The 21,794-nt window shown below is 34.8% G+C and overlaps 1 protein-coding gene across 1 annotated transcript in view; it reads left to right on the top strand.

Moving 5' to 3' along the window:
- FSIP2 (fibrous sheath interacting protein 2) overlaps nucleotides 1-21,794 on the top strand; it is a 141,922-nt gene that overhangs the window by 40,340 nt on the left and 79,788 nt on the right. The window contains exons 10-11 of the mRNA XM_052652838.1: nucleotides 8,991-9,103; nucleotides 10,056-10,101. Of these exons, the coding sequence (XP_052508798.1) occupies nucleotides 8,991-9,103; nucleotides 10,056-10,101 (159 nt within the window). The remainder of the gene's footprint in view (nucleotides 1-8,990; nucleotides 9,104-10,055; nucleotides 10,102-21,794) is intronic.

The raw sequence follows: 21,794 nt of genomic DNA, 5'->3' as shown, positions 1-21,794 counted from the left end.
TAAATAGAGACAATAAAACTAAATTCTCAGTTTCTGAAGTAGCTATCCTATGCAGAATGGTTTTCTAAAACTCTAGTGTTTAATGCAGGTCAGAATCGCCTTAGAAAAGAAAGTTAGTCATTTAGTCATGTCTGACTCTCTGTGACCCAATGGACTGTAGCCCACCAGGCTCCTCTGTTCATGGAATTATCCAGGCAAGAACACTGGAGTGGGTTGCTATTTACTTCTCACTGATGTCAAAATCAGTGCTTCTTGAGAAACCTATATTCAGGTCAGGAAGCAACAGTTAGAACTGGACATGGAACAACAGACTGGTTCCAAATAGGAAAAGGAGTATGTCAAGGCTGTATATTGTCACCCTGCTTATTTAACTTATATGCAGAGTACATCATGAGAAATGCTGGGCTGGAAGAAGCACAAGCTGGAATCAAGATTGCCAGGAGAAATATCAATAACCTCAGATATGCAGAAAGTGCCACCCTTATGGCAGAAAGTGAAGAGGAACTAAAAAGTCTCTTGATGAAAATGAAAAAAGAGAGTGAAAAAGTTGGCTTAAAGCTCAACATCCAGAAAATGAAGATCATGGCATCTGGTCCCATCACTTCATGGGAAATAGATGGGGACACAGTGGAAACAGTGTCAGACTTTATTTTGGGGGGCTCCAAAATCGCTGCAGATGGTGATTGCAGCCATGAAATTAAAAGACGCTTACTCCTTGGAAGGAAAGTTATGACCAACCTTGATAGCATATTCAAAAGCAGAGACATTACTTTGCCAACAAAGGTCCATCTAGTCAAGGCTATGGTTTTTCCAGTAGCCATGTATGGATGTGAAAGTTGGACTGTGAAGACAGCTGAGCACCGAATAATAGATGCTTTTGAAGTGTGGTGTTGGAGAAGACTCTTGAGAGTCCCTTGGTCTGCAAGGAAATCCAACCAGTCCATTCTAAAGGAGATCAGTCCTGGGTGTTCTTTGGAAGGAATGATGCTAAAGCTGAAACTCTGGTACTTTGGCTACCTCATGCAAAGAGTTGACTCATTGGAAAAGACTCTGATGCTGGGAGGGATTGGGGGCAGGAGGAGAAGGGGATGATAGAGGATGAGATGGCTGGATGGCATCACCGACTTGATGGACTCGAGTTTGAGTGAACTCCGGGAGTTGGTGATGGACAGGGAGGCCTAGTGTGCTGCGATTCATGGGGTTGCAAAGAGTCAGACACTGAACTGAACTGAACTGATGTCAAAATATCTCAGTGATATTGGAGGAAAGAATAGTAAATGGAAAGTACTGTTTTAAGCCTCACCAGGGTACCAGTCTGTGACAGTTCTCCAGGTATCAAAACTATAAATTTATTTAAGTATAACTGAAAGACAAAGATGAATTCTCAAACTGTATTAATGCTTTATCTGGGGATGGTGGGGAGGTATTATTTCTACTCTCCACTCCTAGAGATTGGCACATAAATCATTCTTTTTTATGAACTTTAGAAATGTACACTAGTGATATCACAATTATATATTAAAGTGTTCCTCTCTGTCATTCACCATAATCAAACTTCCTTACTTTGCCTCTCACCGTTGCACTGAGTATGAACTCCATATGGTGCAATAGCCTTTCCACTATTATGGGCAGTTTTCTCAACATTTTGTAATTGGCAACAATCCAAGCAGAGTTCAGAGGTCAGAATTCTTTACAGTTCCTGCTTTTTGTCTCTCTATTTTTACATTCTCAAAAAAAGATCTGGAGGTAATTTATTTTGGTTTTTAAATTACTTTAAAGCAAAATGGAATGGTTTTATGTAATTGCATGAGTTTTAACACATATGAAATTGTGTGACTTCTATCAAAATCGTAACATTTCCAACATTCCAAAAAAGTTCTTTGGCAGTCATGCATTCCTTCCTCCAACTGATAAGCCCAGGCAACCACTGATATGTTGTCCATCACTACAGTTCTTTTTCCTTTAGAAAATATCTTATAAATGGACATTTTGATAATTGTTCCTTTCATTCAATATAGTGCCTTTGAAATTCATTCAAATTATTTCATTTGTCAGTAGTTTACTCCTTTTTATTTCCCTTGTGTGTATGCAATGGATTTTCTTCTGCATATACCAGCTGAAGAAAATTTGGTTGTTTCCAGATTTGGATGATTATGAATAGAAAGATCAGAAGTATACACTAAGTATAAATTAACCTTTTTGCGTGAACATGGGATTATTATTGTGTATGTTGAAGTTTATAAAGAATTGCCTATTCTGTATTCCCCATTAGTAATGCATGAGAGATCTATTTGCTATGCAGCCTTGCAACCGTTGATGTTATCAGTAATTTTTATTTTAGCTATTTATATAGATGTAATGGTATATCATTGTGGCTTTCATTTGTATTTCTCTGATGTCTAATGATGATGAGAATTTTTTCATATGCTTTTTGCCTTTTGTAAATCCTGCCTGGTGAAGTAGCTTTTCCTCATTTTTGTTTGGAAAGTTTTCTTACTAGTGGATTTTGAAAGAAAGAAAGTGTGCTCAGTCGTGTCTGATTCTTTGTGACCCCATGGACTGTAGCCTACCAGGCTTCTCTGTCCATGGGATTTTCCAGGCAGTAGTACTGGAGTGGATTGCCACGTCCTTCTCCAGGGAATCTTCCCGACCCAGGGATCGAACCCATGTCTCCAGCATGGTAGACAGATGCTTTACTGCCTGAGCCACCAGGGAAGCACATTGAATTTTGAAAGTTACTAATATATTCTGAATATAAGTCTTTTTCAGGTATGTGATTTGCAAATAATTTAATGTGTGACTTGCCTTTCAATTTTCTGATTATTCAGTATGCCTATCCTTTTGCTCATATTGCACTATTTTTGATTTTTGTAGCTTCTTCTTGTCTTAAAATGAAGTAGTATACTTTCCAGCAAGTTTATTTTTCTTCCCAGTTTTTATGGACATTTTAATTCATTTGCCTGAGTATTAGTTTTATACTCAGCTTTACATCAAAAAATATGCCAGAATTTTTGAATGAAAGAGAAATAAATCTTTACAGGGTCTTCCAATCCATAAATGTTGTATTTCTTCCTATTTGTTTTAGTTCAGTTCAGTTCAGTCACTCAGTCACGTCCGACTCTTTGCGACCCCATGAATCGCAGCACGCCAGGCCTCCCTGTCCATCACCAACTCCCGGACTTCACTCAGATTCACGTCCATCGAGTCAGTGATGCCATCCAGCCATCTCATCCTCTGTCGTCCCCTTCTCCTCCTGCCCCCAATCCCTCCCAGCATCAAAGTCTTTTCCAATGAGTCAACCCTTCGCATGAGGTGGCCAAAGTACTGGAGTTTCAGCTTCAGCATCATTCCCTGCAAGGAAATCCCAGGGCTGATCTTCTTCAGAATGGACTGGTTAGATCTCCTTGCAGTCCAAGGGACTCTCAAGAGTCTTCTCCAACACCACAGTTCAAAAGCATCAATTCTTTGGCACTCAGCCTTATTCACAGTCCAACTCTCACATCCATACATGACCACAGGAAAAACCATAGCCTTGACTAGATGGACCTTAGTCAGCAAAGTAATGTCTCTGCTTTTGAATATGCTATCAAGGTTGGTCATAACTTTCCTTCCAAGGAGTAAGCGTCTTTTAATTTCATGGCTGCAGTCACCATCTGCAGTGATTTTGGAGCCCAACTACAAAACACTTATGAAAGAAATTAATGGTGACCTATTTGTTTAGGTCACCATTGATTTTTTTCATAAGTGTTTTGTAGTTTTCAGCTTAGAAATCTTGTATATGTTCTGTTATATTTATGAATAAGTGCTTCATTTTTGGTACTATTATACATGGTATTTTATAAATTTGATTCCCAGTTGTCCGTGGCTATTGTTTTTACTATATCTTTTTGTACAGATATTTTAGTGGTTTTGTTCAAGGTAATAGTATACTTGCTTAGCTTATCACAATCAACTCTGACTAGACATTCTTACCTCTTTATGTAAAATGTGAAGTGTAAAATGTGGAAATCTTACCACTATATATGTTTCCTTATTCCTCTGCCCTTTGTTATTAGGTACCTTATATATTACGTCTACATACACCAAACACCCAGTCAGACAAAGTAATCATTATTTAAATAACTAAATAGAGGTAGACAGTTTATTATATTTAGTCAAATAATTTACATTTTGGTTGCCTTTTAACTCTTGATGTTTCTGGTTATTTTTATTCTTTCTTTCTTAACTTTTTTTCTACTGGAGTATAGTTGATTAACAATTTTGTGTTAGTTTCAGGTGTATAGAAAAGTAACATATACATATATCTATTCTTTTTCAAATATTTTTTGATGTGAAGAAATTCTTAATTCAGTACAATAAAATTTTACATATTTTCATTATAGTTTGTATATTTTGTTACTTTTTCAGGCTCATTTGTATGAATTCTCTTTGATATTGAAAAATTATTAATCTTTTACTTTATTTGTGGGAAATATTTTCATCATTTTGTTAATGGCATTTTTAGCCTTTCTTATTAAACATTTCAAACAGAAGCAAAAACCAACAGAATACTTATGTGCCTCTCTTTCAATTTCAGCAATTCATGGACTATTTTGTTTTGTCTGTGCCTTCAACTTCTCCCTGGTGCCCTATTGTTTTAAAGTACATTACACACATTATTTCATCCATCAGTATATTATTATGTACCTAAAAGATAAGGATTATTTTTAATGCATAACCACAATACCATGATCGTATTACACAAATGAATAAGTCATTAATGTAAAGTAAAAGAAAGTGAAGCCGCTTAGTTGTGTTCAACTCTTCGTGACCCCATGGATTGTAGCCTACCAGGCTCCTCCGTCCATGGGATTTTCCAGGCAAGAGTACTGGAGTCGGTTGCCATTTCCTTCCCCAGGGAGTGGATCGAACCCAGGTCTCCTGCATCGCAGGCAAACACTTTACCGTCTGAGCCACCAGGGAAGCCCTTAAGGGAAGTCCTTAATGTAATCAGACATTAAATCACTATTAAGCTTTCCAGTAATCTCATAAATATCACAAAAATATTTGGAAGTTACTTTAAATCCATATTGACAAATATTGCAATTGTTTGTATATCTTCTGAGTCTCTTTTAATCTATGGATTCTCCTTCCATATATACCTCTTCTTCCCTCGTTCCCTTCCTTCTCTTTTTTCAAGCCACTGTTTGTTTCAGAAATTGAATTGCTTGCCTTGTTGAGCTCTTCAGTGACTGAACTTTTGCTGATTGCATCTATATGGTGTATGTTATTTCTTCTGTATTTCTAGTAAAGGATTAGTTTATTTACTTTCAGGTTCGGATTCTTTAGCAAGGTTGATTCATAGATAGTAGCGTATCTTTCTATTAGGAAGCACCATAATATTGCAGTGTTTTACTCTTTGTGTTATTAACAGCCATTTGTGCTCAAGGCCTGATCTATGAATTAATTATGTTTCAAAATTGGGTTATTTTAATTCCATCATCTCTCCTTTATAAATTAGAATGGTCTAGCCCCAAGCATTCAGTATCATGAGGGGTTCAGGTTGGGGAACACATGTATACCTGTGGTGGATTCATGTTGCTGTATGGCAAAACCAATACAATATTGTAAAGTAATTAGCCTCCAATTTAAATAAATTTATATTTTATAAAAATTAGAATGGTCTAATAAAAAGAAATTTACCCTCAACTTCTGATTGGTTACATTGTGATACAGGTATTTAAGAAAAGCAGACTGATGCTTAATATTTTAACATCATTTATTAGTTTTCAAAATAATGAATTATTTCCGTAGCGTCTTCCATGCATGTGTGCTATGTCGCTTCAGTCATGTCCAACTCTTTGTAACGCTATGGACTGTAGTCCCCAGGATCCTCTGTCCAAGGGATTGTCCAGGCAAGAATACTGGAGTGTGTTGCTATGCCCTCCTCCAGGGGATCTTGCCGACCCAGAGATCAAACCTGACTCTCTTGCATTACTGACAGTTTCCTGCATTACAAGTGGATTCTTTACCCACTGACCTTCCAGGGAAACTGTCCATAATGCTATTACTGTGCTTGTTGATGCTGAAATAAACAAGCACAATAATTATATACTGTGCTTGTTTGTGCTTGTTTATGCAGCTCTAGCAGGTGAGAGCCCCTTCAAGATAACTCTTGAATCCTTTTTGACACAACCCTATTGATTTTTGTTAGCTTTCTTGTTAACTGAGAAGCTTATCCTATACACATCCAGTTGTTTTCAACCAATGAATTTCATTGGCATCTTTGAAAAGATGAAGTGATATATATAGTTGGACCTATTTCTACACATGCTGTTTTGTTCCATTGGTCTGTTTGCCCTTATGTGAAAACAGTGTTCTATTAATTACTGTAACCTTACAATGAGTCTTGAAATTTGGCAGTTTGAGTTCTCTAACATTAATTGTTTTTCTCGGTTAACTTGGTTGTTCTAGGGCCATTGCGTTTCCATAGAAATTTTAATTTTTGATTGAAGTATAGTTTATTTATAATATGTTAGTTTCAGGTATAAAAATGATTCAGGGTTTTTTTATAAATTATATTCCATTATAGGTTATTACACACTGTTGAATATAATTCCTTGTGCTATACAGCAAATCCTTGTTGTTTTATCTATTTTATTAATATAGTTTGTATCCACTAATCCTATACTAATTTGTCTCTCCCTTACTCCGTCTGCCCTATGGTAACCATGTTTGTTTTCTAAGTCTGTAAGTCTGGTTCAATTTTGTAGAGATTCACTTGTATCACCTGTTTTAGATTCCACATATAAGTGATATCATGAAGTATTTGTCTCTCTCTATAGTCTTCCCTAGTGGCTCAGAGGTTAACGTGTCTGCCTCCAGTGCGGGAGACCCAGGTTTGATCCCTGAGTCAGGAAGATCCCCTGGAGAAGGAAATGATAACACACTCCAGTATTCTTGCCTGGAGAATCCCATGGATGGAGAAGCCTGTTAGGCTACAGTCCATGGGGTCACAGAGAGTCGGACACCACTGAGCAACTTTCACTTTCACTTTCATATGACTGACTTCACTAAGCATAATATTCTCTCTAGGTCCATCCATGTTACTGCAAATGGCAATATCTCATTTTTTTTATGGCCACATAATATTAATATTCCATTTTCTGTGTATGTGTGTGTATCTTAAGCCAGTCATTTGTTGATGGGCACTTGAATTATTTCCATATTTTGACTATTGTAAATAGCAGTGCTGTGAACATTGGCATGCGTGTATCTTTTCAGCTCTCCGATTTCTACAACTGTCATTTGGAATTTTTGTGGGCTCACCTTTCATTTCTTTTTCTTGCTGGCCAGGACTTCTGGAACAATATTGAACAAAAAGGTGATTGTGTACATCCTGATCTTGTTCTAAAATTTAAGGCTAAGTGATCAATATAAACTAAAATATTAGCTCTAGAGATCTGAAGATAACTTTTATCAAAGGAAAGACATATCCTCTCATACTCGCATTCACTAAAAAGTTTCATCATGAATGGGTGTTGAGTTTTCCCATGTTTTTCCTTGCATCTTGGAGATAATCATCTAAATTTCCTTTCTCTTTGCTCCTACTGTGGTAAGTTACTTTGACATATTTTTGAATAATAATCCACCATACATTCTTGGGATAAGCATCACTTATTCATTATGTATTATTTTCTAATATATATATATATATATATATAGTTAGATTCAGTTTATTTATAAGTTTTACATCTTTCAGCATGGGAGGATATTAACTGAGTTTTTCTCGTAATGTCTTATAATTTTTATATGTGAGTGATTCTAGTCTCAGTATGAGTTAGGAGATGAGTTCACTCCTCTTCATTTTTCTGGGTGAATTTGTGTAGAATTAGTGTAAAGTCTTCCTTTAGTATGTTGTGCAATTCAGAAGGAAAGTAATTTGAGCCTAGAGTTTTCTTTGTGGAAATATTTTAAAGTACACATTCCATTTGTTAAATAGATATGATGTTCTTCATATTTTCTATTTGTTTATGAATGCAGTTTGGTCATTTTTTTGTTTTTGATGGAAAATATATCTCATTTTATAACTTATTGCTATACCTTTTCATAATTTATTATTTTTAGCATTATCTATAGACTCTGTTATGCCATTATCACTGTGTCTTTTTTCCTGATTATTCTGACTTACCAGCTTTATTTAAACTGTTTACTTTATTTTCTCTTGTTTTTCTATTTCCTTTTCACTTGGATCTTATTTCTTTTCTTCTGCCTATTAAGTGTGACAAGGTTGTGGAAGAATTAAAGCTTTGATACACTGCTGAATAGTATGATATGGTACAACCACTTTGGAAAACAGTTTGACATTTCTTAAAAATTAGACATATACCTACCATATGACCTAGCCATCTACTACTATGTATTTACTCAATAAAAATGAAAACATATATTCACAAAAACTTGCACAGGTAGACTCATAGATATTTGTAAGTTGCCAAAACTGTAAATCCCAAACAACAAGGGAGTAGATAAAAATAACTGTGACACATCCAGTGCAATGGAATAATTTTTAGAAATAAAAGGAATGAATTTTTAAAACATACAATATTATGTTGAGTGAAAGAAGCCAGGCATAAAAAGAATACATACTATATGATACCATTCCTATACATTCAATATTATGTTGAGTGAAAGGAGCCAGGCAAAAAAAGAATACATACTATATGATACCATTCCTATCAAAATTCTAGAAAATGCAAATAAATCTTGTGTTAGAAGTACAGAGCAGTGTTGTCAGAGAATGCAAAGAAAGAGATAGATGGATTACAAAAGTGAATGAGAACTTTCAGGGGGTGTTATAAATTTTATTTTGGTTGTAGTGATGGCTTCACAGTTACAAGCATATTTTTAAATTCAGGAAACCATACAGTTAAGTGCAGTTTATGTTACTTCAACTATACTTCAGTGAGTTATTTTTAAAAATATGCTGTTTCTCTTCCATTTACTTTTAGGACCCTGCACAAACACTCTTCAGAGATCTCTAAGTAGTTCAAAGAATGTTGCCAAAAAACCTGTACCTGCTGTTGTTTGTCAGCCAGATGCACAAGATGATGCTGAACAAAAGGTATAAAATTATGTCTCAAACTTTTGTATGCTGATTATTAATTTATCTAGTTAACTGTTACTTCTACGAACCACCTCCTTCTCTAGCATGTTAAGTTATCTGTTAGGTATATTAGGGTCTATTCCTGAGAACTGATCCTTTCCCCTATATGTGTTGATTTACCTTTGTGCTAAACTCACTATGTAATTTGCAGAAACTAATCCAAACAATCATTTAGCAACTGCAATGATAATATCTAATATCTATTGAGCATCTGTTGGCCAAAGCACTGTGGCTTTTTCCAGAAGGAAGGGAAAATGAATAAACCAGTCACATAGGATACATAATCTTTCCCCTTGCGGACTTATTGTTTAGGAAAGCAGACAGACACACACACAAAAAAATATTTTACAGTAAGAAAAGAATATGGAATGATACATTTTATTTTGATTCTAAGCAATGTGTTTTTAAAGCATTAATTGGATTAGAATAGTTTGGATTGTATTTCCCTGAAACAAAGCAAATCACTAAAATTTTTAGAATCAGCCATTAAATAGATTACCATGAATTTAAACAAAGTATGGAATACTGGAAGAAGAAGTGAAGTCACTCAGTCGTGTCCGACTCTTTGCAACCCCATGGACTGTAGCCTACAAGGCTCCTCTGTCCATGGAATTTTCCAGGCAAGAGTACTGGAGTGTGTTGCCATTTCCTTCTCCAGGGGATCTTCCCCACTGGCCACATACTAAATTCAATTTTGAACTAGTGAAATACCTATAGAACTAGTACCTACCTGTAGAAGATACCCTACGAGGCTGGTATTAAGTATTGCCCCTGAGACAGTTTTCATGAGAGAGTTAGAAGATTAAAGACAAGAAAATCTGTATTAATTTGGTTGATTGATGGAAGGCAAATCTCTTTAAGAAGTAAAGTTACTAATGAATGTTCTTATCGTTAATGTTGTGCCATTTAGAAAAATGGAGAGACAAGTGAAAAACCAAGTGTTTTTGATGATAGAGGTAAGAAAATAAAAAACATTTCATAATTGTTCTGTTATCTGTTAAGTACCTATTTATGGTTTCACCATATAGTTTCTCAAGTTGTTTTATTTGATTATAAAAATCATGTTTTTTGGAAAATAAAGCATGATATGAAACTATTTATGAATTTTGATTTTTTAATTAGCCTATATATTTGAATGATTCCTTGATGAGGATGGTTTTTGAAAATTTTTAGGTGTGGGCAAGTTAGAATACCTGCTGTAACTGTTCCAGTGATAAATAGAGTAAGGTATTGACATACTGTGGTTCAGTAGGTTACAATACAGAGCACTTCCCAGGAAGGCTCTCGTGTTCCACTGCCATATATTCCTCATAGACAATATATCCTAATTTGTATCTCCTCTTGAGTGGAATATACAAAAGCTAAGTTTTTCTGCATGTTGTTAGATTTCTGGAAGTCACTTAAAGCACTTCCATGCGTATCCTACAGTATACACACATAGAAAATGCTAGAACCCACCATGTAGTACCCAATGACCACCTCAGATTCAATACGAAAATCAAATTCTTCATCCTCCTGTTTTTACCCAGGCGCAAAACTTGACTAATCTTTGACTCTTCCTCTTTCTTAAATTTTGTATCCCAATATTACCAGTCTCTGTCTAACCTACCTCCTTAATTCCTTTTCCCCTCTCCTCTTTTCCATTTCCACAACTGCTGACTTTGTTTTGTCCATCCTTGAATATTTCAGTGATCTTTCCCCAACCTCTTCCTCTTCTTTTTAATCTACTATATGTTTTGGTATAAAAGCAATTTTCCTAAAACACAGTTTTGGTTATTCCTCTATTCAAGTTGTAAATGGTTTTCCATTGCAGACTGAATGAAATGCATATCCAGTTAAATCTGCCAGTGGTTTGTGATTATAGGAATTAAATTGGCATAGTAGTATATGAATTAAGATCAGAGGTTAAGGATCTCAGACTTGGTTTTGAGGGCAGTGGTGAGCCATTGGAAATTTGTAGGCACAGACCATCAGCAAAGCACATGTTATTCTTGGTGATACTTCCTTAACTTAGGTGCATCCCTGATTGATGTAACCCAGTGATTGAGCTCAGTCAGCAGGGAGAACATTGAATCAGTTCTTTTCATGAACATTCATCCTTAATCCAGCAATATTATCTTTTTGTATGTAATTGTTTCTCTTCTTTGTCCAGGGGAGCCTTTTGTCTCAACTCAAGATTCAATGATTTCACCTCAGAATTCAGCTACAAGAAATTTTCCCAGATCTTCACTGATGTATTTGAATCATTCAAAAGTTGAGGTATATAATATTTCCTTTGCTCCAAATGCAAATAATAAATGAAGTCCAATTTAAGATCATCATTGGTTAAAAACATTCATGAAGCAACTATATAGAACAACTTTACTCAATGAAATTAATCATATCATAAAATTCCCTAAAATAGGCTGCAACATATAGTTCATGGTACATACCTGCAACCTTCAGAGAAAGTATCAAATTAGGCTTATTTGATTGGGCTTTGGATAATGCTGATAGATTGTTCTGAGACAGACCATCTCTTCCCATTGCCTTTTGACTAATGATCAGTTAATTGCTTTTGAAAAGTTACCAGCAAAAGTTAAGGGTGTGACATCTGGGTATAACATAGATATATAGATACCTTTCTATATGGGTTGCCAACTTGCTATCGCAGGAGTCAAAAACCACATCTTCCATTACATTAGCAGCACAGTGTTAACTGGTTGAACTCTTAAAAACTTAACATGATTTGAAAGAGATTTCAGTATACTGAAAATTTATTAAAATTTTTCTGAATGAATTCTATTTGATTACAGTAGAAAGTAGCATCATCTTCCATGTCCTCTAATGCATAATTTTTCAAAGAGTCCATTATATAAATTCATAAATGTGTGATTAATATAATATGCTTTTCTGTAGCACAGTTTTATTATGAACAAGCAGTTTACATTTCAATGTTCTGCTGTGTTAATAACCACATTAAGCATGAAAAAGAGCTTTTTTTTTACTAACTCTTAACATCTAAAGTCCTCATATTGCCCAACAAATATTAAAGATTATGTCATTTACTAAAAACCAAAACAACCACAAAAAAATGAGAAACTTCTTTAAATACATTTTATTATTGACCTTTTTTGAGTAATGTGTGTATTCTTAAATTTGTCAACCATATTTCTTGAAAAATGAATATTAAACATCTACAAATATCTAGTTTATTATGAGAAATACCATTAGAATTTTATTATGAAAAGTATTACATCCTGTTTCCAACATGTTGTACAAAGCTTACCACTGTCAGAAAATGTATGTCTGATGGCCTGTGTTCAACTCTTGGATCTGGGAATATAAAATGTCTATTGTGAATTCACTGATTAGCTCTAGTAATCAACGAATTCAACAAAGTTGCAGGATACAAGGTCAACACACAGGAATCACTTGCACTCCTATATACTAGCATTGAAAAATCAGAAAGGAATTAAGGAGTCAATACCATTCACCATTGCAACAAAAAGAATAAAATATCTAGGAATAAACCTACCTAAGGAGACAAAAGACCTGTATACAGAAAACCGTGATGCTGATGAAAGAAGTCAGAGATGACATAAAGAGATGGAGAGATATTCCATGTTCCTGGGTAGGATGAATCAATATTTTGAAAATGACTATACTACCAAATGCAATCTACAGATTCAATGTGATCCCTATCAAATTACCAATGGCATTTTTCACAGAACTAGAACAAAAAATTTCGTGATTCATATGGAATAGCCAGAGCAGTATTGAGAAAGAAGGATGGAACTGAAAGAATCAACCTTCCTGACTTCACACTATACTTAAATGCTACAGTTATCAAGACAGTATGGTACTGGCAGAAAAACAGAAATATTGACCATTGGAATAAGATAGAGAACCCAGAGATAAACCTACATACCTATGGGTAACCTTATTTTTGACAAAGGAGGCAAAAATATACAATGGGGCAAGACAGCCTCTTCAGTAAGTGGTGCTGGGAACACTGGTCAGCTACATGCAAAAAATGAAATTAGAATACTTCCTAATGCCATACACAAAGATATGGATTACTCAAAATAGATTAAAAGCCTAAATTTAAGACCAGAAACTATTAAACTCTTATAGGCAGAACACTCAATGACATAAATCAAAGCAAGATCTTCTGTGACCCACATCCTAGAGTAATGGAAATAAAAACAAAAATAAACAAATGGGACCTAATAAAACTTAAAAGCTTTTGCACAGCAAAGGAAACTACAAATAAGGTGAAAAGACAGCACTTGGAATGGAAGAAAATGATAGCAAAGGGAACAATGATAAAGAATTAATTTCAAAATGTACAAGCAGCTCATACAACTCAATACCAGGAAAGCAAACAACCCAGTCAAAAAGTGGGAAAGGAACCTGAAGAAACATTTCTCCAAAGAAGACATACATATGGCTAGCAAGCACATGAAAAGATGCTCAACATCACTCATTATTAAATAAATGCAAGTCAAAACTAAAGTGAGATACCACCTCACAACAGTCAGAATGCCCATCATTGAAACGTTTACAAACAATAAATGTTGGAGAGGGTGTGGAGAAAAGGGAACCCTCTCGCATTGCTGGTGGGAATGTGAACTGATATAGCCACTAAGGAAGACAGTGTGGAGACTCCTTAAAAAGCTAGGAATAAAACCACCATATGACCCGGCAATCCTACTCCTAGACATATACCCTGAGGAAATCAAAATTGAAAAAGACACACGTCCCACAATGTTCATTGCTGCACTTTATACAATATCTAGAACATGGAAGCAACCTAGATGTCCATCGACAGATGAATGGATAAAGAAGCTATGGTACATACATACAACGGAATACTACTCAGCCATAAAAAGGAACACATCTGAATCTATTTAATGAGGTGGATGAAACTGGAACCTATTATGCAAAGTGAAGTAAGTCAGAAAGAGAAATATAAATATAGTATAAAAAGTGAAAGTGAAAGTGAAGTCGCTCAGTCGTTTCCGACTCCTTGCGACCCGATGGACTGTAGCCTACCAGGCTCCTCTGTCCATGGGATTTTCCAAGCAATAGTACTGGAGTGGATTGCCATTGCCTTCTCCAGGGGATCTTCCCAACCCAAGGATCGAACCTGGGTCTCCCACAATGTAGACAGATGCTTTACCGTCTGAGCCACCAGGGAAGTCCAAATATATTATACTGACACATATATATATGTAATCTGAAGAGATGGCACTGATGAATTTATTTTCAGAGCAGCAGTAGAGAAACAGACATAGAGAACAGACCTATGGACATGGTGGGATGAGAGGAGGGAGAAGGGGAGATATGAAGAGAGTAACATAGAAATTTATAATACCATATGTAAAAGAGATAGCCAATGGGAATTTGATGTATGACTCAGGCAACTCAAACAGGGGCTCTGTGACAGGCTGAAGGGTGGGAAGGGAGGGAGGAGACATGGGTGTACCTATGGCCGATTCTTGTTGATATATGACAGAAAACCACAAAATTCTGTAAAGCAAATTATCCTTCAGTTTAAAAAATTTTATTTTTAAAGTCTATTGTGAAATTTCCTGGCACTCCAGTGGTTAGGACTTGGCATTTCACTGTTGGAGGTCTGGGTTTCATACCTGGTCTGGAACTTATGATCCTCCAAGCTACACAGTGTAGCCCCCCAAAAAGAAAAATCTGTTGCACCTGATTCACTGCTCTCAAACTCTCATATATTCAGAGAATCTGCACTCTGCCTTCCAGCTCTACTTAAATGTTTATTCTTTTGGTGTTAAAAAAAAATTACCTGTTCATTTATTCCATTGAGTTAGCATCCTTACTAATCAGTGCACTCCAAAGATAGTTAATTTAACAGTAAATGATATTGTGCAGAAAAGAACAGGCTTGAGACTACTGACTTCGTAGTGGCTTGCTTGCAAGACTGGCCTTTGGCTAGTGTTTGGGAACTTGGCTTTTCTAACATTCTCTAACTGATATGAAAATTCCCTAACTGAACAGGTACATACATGTACCTAGACTCTGCATAAAATATGATTTTTGTTGAACATCTGATTTCCTTTTGGGAGGCTAGAATTTAAGATATGCATTAGGCAGAGGATGGCTTCATGATGAACCTTCAGTAAAAACCTTAAGTGCTGAGTTTCTAATGGATTTCTGAGGCCAAAACATTGTATACATGTACTTTTATTGCTGGAGAAAAGAGCACGTTCAAATGTGTCATTTCACAGGCAGGCGAAAGCAACTGTGCTTTTATTTTCCCAGACTCCTGCTGTCTTTCCCCCTTACTTATCCTATAGTGTATCCTTTTACTATTAATATAATAAATATTAGATGTGAATACAACTATATTCTGAGTCCCCTGAGTCTTTGCAAATTACCACGTGTGCATAGTCTTGTGGCCCTCCTATAATATAGCTATAAACTTGCTTAATTCCGTAAATAATAGATGTAATATAACCATCAAAATGTATGCATTTCTTTAAAAAATTACATTTAAGAGAAGTTCTCAAAAATAATAAATATTTGTGTTTTAAATATATAAATAATAGATGATCAGATCCTGGAAATAATTATTTGAAGATATTTGTTTTATGGTTTGTATTATGTAGAAGGAGATAAATGTTGACTGCAATGGAAGATCAAAGAGAACAAGCCTGTTTTGCAAACCAGGTAAATATCAACAGCTATTGAGTAAATCATGCAGTCTGTTAATTCACTTTTTCAACTAACATTTATTGAGCACCTGATTCATGCCAAGTATTGTGCTAAAGACTGAAAAAATAAAATGCATAGTTCAGTTATATTGTAGTAAGGAGATAGACATGACAATAATCACAACCCAATAAGGTAAGTACAATAAAGAAAGTAGGTGTGCATACATATCAGAGGAAATATAAAGCAGATAGTGCCTAGGTCTACCTAGGGTCCTCAGAGAAGCCTTTACAGAATAGGTCATAATTAAGACATGAAGGAGGAGAAGGAATTTTCTATTTTAATTTTGAGAAAATTGATGCTTTTAAGATTAATTTTTCTTTCTCTAAATATTGAGTGCCTTTCTGTGGAGAAGTTGCCTTGAATATTGTTTTATTATATACATATATGACACATAAATATGTGAAACATGATATAGATTGGTTCTGTACGTGAGTTTATTCCTAAGTAATTTTATCATTTTTATAAATATTTTTCTATATTCATGTATAAATAGGTTCCTAATGCTAGAGAAACACAGTAAAGTTTTTCATTTTTTATTGAATTACCTTATGAAAATCTCATTAATTTTTAACATTTTTTTCATATCTCTTTTTTTAAATAAATGATTATGTGAGAAAATTCTTAAAAATTCCCAAGTGTTTGTGCTCATTTTAATATCCTTTCTAAAAATTATTACTGGAACTTCCAATATAAGTGGCATGGTAGTTAACAATATGCCTGTTAAATTTGTGGTTTTACCTGAAATAGTTTTGATGTTTCACCATATAGGATATTCGCCATTGCTTTTGGTAAATATACCTTTATTATCTTTAAATAATGTTTTTCTATCTTATTAGGAATGTTACAGCTGAAGATGAAATTATGAATTTATTTTATGAAATAAAGTCATTTTAAAAATCTTTTCTAGTACCTATTGATATAATCATGTGATACTTTCTTCTTTAATTTATAAGGATCATATTGATAGATTCTATCATATACTATTTTCCTATTTCAGAAATAAATTGCACTCATGTTTTACTTTTGTATATTCTTTAAATTGAAGTAAAACATAATCAGAAAAGATTACAAAACAATATACAGCTTAATGAATTAACAAAGGAAAATACCCATGAAACCACAACATAGGAGAAATAGAACATTGCAAATCTAGTAGAAGGAAAACCTAGTTATACACACTCCCAATCAATATTCTCTCTTCTCACAAAATACTGTCATTATCTTGATTTCTGATATAGTTTATATATATATATATATATATTTGTATATATTAGTGCAGTTCCCTACCATCTTCTTATCAAACCAATACTCCACTGTCCTAATTCCAAAAGCCTTTTAACATATCTTGATATCCAGTAAAGCAAGTAGAGTATCTTGGCCCTTTGCCTTTCCATATAAATTTTACAAGAATATATTTAAGTTTCCTTTAATTTCTCTCAATAATACTTATGCTTTTGTGTCTTAAATATATCTCTATTGGATTTATTCCTGGGAGCTTGATTTTTTAATGATCTTTTAAAGAGTATCTTTTAAATTTGTATTTTTATATTTATCAATAGTCTAATGAAATAAAATTGTTTTCTATATTAGTCAGAAACCTGGGTAAACCCAATTATTATTCCAAATAGTTCATTTGCAGATTATTTTAGACTTTCTACGTATATTATTGTTTCTTACAAGTGTCAGTATTTCTTCCTGTTCAACCCTTTATCTCTTTTTATATATATATTTTTTTTAACTGTCTAGTAGCATTAGTGTGTTGAACAAGGCAGTTTTTTATTCCCAATCTGAGAGTGAAAACTTAACAAAAATGTCTGCTTATTTTTTTCTTTTTCTTTTGGATCTTAGCATATTAAGGATGTTGTCTTAAAGCCTTAACCTGCTAACCAAAATCTTTCATTACGAATGGATGTTGAGTTTTTTCCACCTGGATTTTGCTTTTGTTTTACATCTATTGAGATGGTTATATGATTTTTTTCCTTTATCTGGTTAATGAATTATGTTAATTTTTCAAAGTGTTGCTCCAATCTTTTCTTGAAAGAAAGTGCAAGTGTTAGTCACTCAGTCGAGTCCATCTCTTGGCAACCCCATGGATTGTAGCTTGCCAGGCTCCCAAATCCATGTAATTCTCCAAGCAAGAATACCAAAGTAGAGTTGGTTGCCATTCTCTTTTCCAGGGAATCTTCCCAATCTATGGATTGAATCCAGGTCTCCTGCATTGCAAGCAGATTCTCTACCATCTGAGCTACCAGGGAAACCCAATCTTTTCTTACTTCAAATAATAATCATATGATCATCAGGTATTATTTTTCTCTGCACCTGGATTCAGTCTACTTAAGTTTTGTTTTTAATTTCTTGCTTCTGTAGTGATGACAGTGATTAGCTTATAATTTTCACTTCTCATACCTTTTTGACATGGTTGTGCTATGGTTGTTCTCATTAGTGTTTCATCCTTTATTTTCTTCTGGAAGAGCTAGGTAGAATATTGGGATGATTTCTTTTCCCTTTCACATTGTATAGAATTTATTTGTGAAGCTATCTGGGCTAGGAGTTACTTTGTTACATAGTTCTTAATTACAATTTAAACAATTTTTTTTTTCATTTTTAAAGTCTGTTGAATTTTTTAAAATTTATTTTTCAATGAAAATGAATGTTTTTAATGGTAAAAGATACAATTCACAAAGAAGATAGATATCATAAACCATTAGATACCTAACAACAAAGATACATAAAGCAAAAATCAGAAGAAATAAAAGGAAAATGAAAAAAGTATATAATCATGGTGAGACATATTAACATTTATCTGAGAATATTTTATCTAGTGCAGAAAAGAATAAGAATAGTAGCATCTTGAATGATGTCATTAATAAATATCCTATACAAATATATTTAAATTCCATGTTTCATATATTGTTATTAGAAGCACATAGGATATTTAGGAAAACTGGCAAAAAGATAAACATTACTAAATTTAAAAAAGTAGAATTTTTTTGTGATTCAGTTATAATATATACATATATTATTTTAAAATTATTTTCTATTATAGGGTATTATAAGATATTAACTATAGCTCCCTGTGCTATACAATAAGCCTTTGTTGCTTGTTGCATATCTATTTTTTAAATTAGAAATCTAGTATTCTATTTACAGTAAACCAAGCAAGTAGAATCAAAATGTCATAAATATTTTAGTTAGGCAGAAATTCATAAGTTTTCTAAAATATATATTATACGTATTATTTATATATATGTATACAAGAGGTTTTCTACTACACATGATAAAGGCTTGAGAAAGAACATAAAAAAAAAGAGATGGAAAAATTGGAAATCATAAACCAAATGAAATGGGAGCACTGAAATTAAAAAGTGAAACAAACTAGATAAAAGTAAAATAGCTTCATATAGTCCAGTTGTTTTTAAACATGACTGCTCATTAGAAACATATCTGGAGCCCTGGCAAAAGGAAAAGCCATACCTGGGCATTTGTATTTTTCAAAAAATTCCAAGATACTTCTGATTAGCATCTGGATTTTAAAAAGTTATTACAGGTTTTTCTATTAAGTGGTAGTTTTGGTGAGACAGAATTCTGTTATTTTTCTGTTAACCAGTCATGATACAGTGGTATTGAGTAATAGTTACATAATTGCTATAGTGAAAGATGTTGATCGGTTTTCACAATCAATAGCCAGCCAAAAAATAAAGATAAGTACAATCACAAGCCATAATGGGAACATCATTAACCTAACAATATAAAATAATTACATACCATTTGGGGGGATCAAGCAGAGTGATGTGGTAAGTGGAAGTGAATACATGCACATGTTTTCATCTCCTTAGCCAATCTATGTCTTTTGATTGGTGTACTTAATCCATTTACATTTAAGGTAATTATGGATATATATGGGCTTCCCTGGTAGTTCAGCTGGTAAAGAATCTGTGTGCAATGCAGGAGATCCCAGCTCAGTTCCTGGATAGGGAAGAGTCCCTGGAGAAGAGATAGGCTACCCACTCCAGTATTCTTGGGATTCCTTGGTGGCTCAGACAGTAAAGAATCTGCCTGTAACATGGGAAACCTGTGTTTGATCCCTGGGTTTGGAAGATCCCTGGAAGAGGGCATAGCAATCCACTCCAGTATTCTTTCCTGGAAAATCCTCATGGACAGAAGAGCCTGGTGGGCTTTAGTCCATGGTGTCACAAAGAGTTGGACATTACTGAGCAATTAAGAACAACATATGGATATGTATGATCCTATTATCATTTCCTTAATTGTTTTAGGTTTATTTTCTATAGATAAGTCTTTTCCTTGTTTCCTGCCTAGAGAAATTCCTTTAGCATTTATTGTAAGGCTGGTTTGGTGGTGCTGAATTATCTTTACATTTGCTTGTCTTGAAAGCTTTTGATTCCTCCATCAGATCTGAAAGAGAGTCTTGCTCAGTAGAATATTTTTGGTTGTAGGTTCTTCCCTTTCATCACTTTAAATATATCATGCCACTGGCTTGTAGAGTTTCTGTTGAGAAATCAGCTGATAGCCTGATGTGAGTTCCCTTGTATATTATTTGTCATTTTTCCCTTATTGTTTTTAATATTTTATCTTTGTCTTTAATTCCTGTGAGTTTGAATACTGTGTGTCTCAGTGCGTTCCTCCTTTTATTTATCCTGCCTGGCACTCTGTGCTTCCTGGACTTGGTTGACTATTTCCTTTCCCATGTTAGGGAAGTTTTCAGCTGTTACCTCTTCACGTATTTTCTCGGGTCCTTTCTCTTTCTCTTCTCCTTCAGGGACCCCTATAATGCAAATGTTGGTGCATTTAATGTCCCAGAGGTCTCTTTGGCTGTTTTCATTTCTTTTCATTCTTTTTTTCTATGTTCTGTGGCACTCATTTCAGCCATTCTGTGCTCTAGGGCATTTATCTGTTCTTCTGCCTCAGTTGCTGTTCTGCTACTAATTCCTTCTAGTGTATTATTCATCTATTTGTTCTTTAGTTCTTCTAGGTCTTTGATAAACATTTCTTGCATCTTGTCAATAATTGCCTCCATTCTGTTTCTGAGATTCTAAATCATCTTCATTATCATTATTCTGAATTCTTTTTCTGGAAGGTTGCCTATATCCATTTTATTTAGTTGTTTTTCTGGGATTTTATCTTGTCCCTTTATCTGGGATATAACTTTCTGCTTTTTCACACTGATTAACTTTCTGCAATTTGCTTTTTGCTTTAATCACTATGGGGATGTGGTTCTTCTGTCTACCCTCTGATAGAGGAGGTTAAGAGGTTTGTGTAAGCTTCCTGATGGGAGAGACTGGTGGTGGGAAAAATAGGGTCTTGCTCTGGTGGGCAGGGCCTTGCTCAGTAAAACTTTAATCCAAATATCTGCTGATGGGTGGGGTTGTGCTCCCTCCTAGGTTTTTGGCTTGAGACAACCCAAGGCTTTATGGTTATCCCCTGGAGAAGGAAATGGCAACCCACTCCAGTATCCTTGCCTGGAAAATCTCATGGACAGAGGAGCCTGGTGGACTGTAGTCCATGGGGTCGCAGAGTCGGGCACAACTAAACAAACTATTGTACTGTAAGCTTCCCTGGTGGCTCAGAGGCTGCAATGCAGAAGACCTGGGTTTGATCCCTGGGTCAGAAAGATACCCTGGAGAATGAAATGGCAACCCACTCTGATATTCTTGCCTGGAAAATCACATGGGATGGAGAAGCCAGATAGGCTACAGTCCATGGGGTCGCAAAGAGTCCAACATGACTGAGCGACTTCACTTTCTTTTCAATAGAGACCTCCAAGAAGGTTTACACCATGGGAGACTGGTGCTCCCATTCCTGTGGTTCCCCCGTTCCTGTGGTGAGCCCCTGCTGAACCTCCACAGGAGACTGTCCAACACCAGCAGGTAGTTTTGCTTCAGATTTCTGTGGGATCACTGCT

The sequence above is a fragment of the Budorcas taxicolor genome, chromosome 2 (genome assembly GCF_023091745.1).
Source record: "Budorcas taxicolor isolate Tak-1 chromosome 2, Takin1.1, whole genome shotgun sequence".
Taxonomy (NCBI): domain Eukaryota; kingdom Metazoa; phylum Chordata; class Mammalia; order Artiodactyla; family Bovidae; genus Budorcas; species Budorcas taxicolor.
The sequence above is the reverse complement of the archived record's forward strand: the minus strand, read 5'-3'. Positions and strand labels throughout refer to the sequence as shown.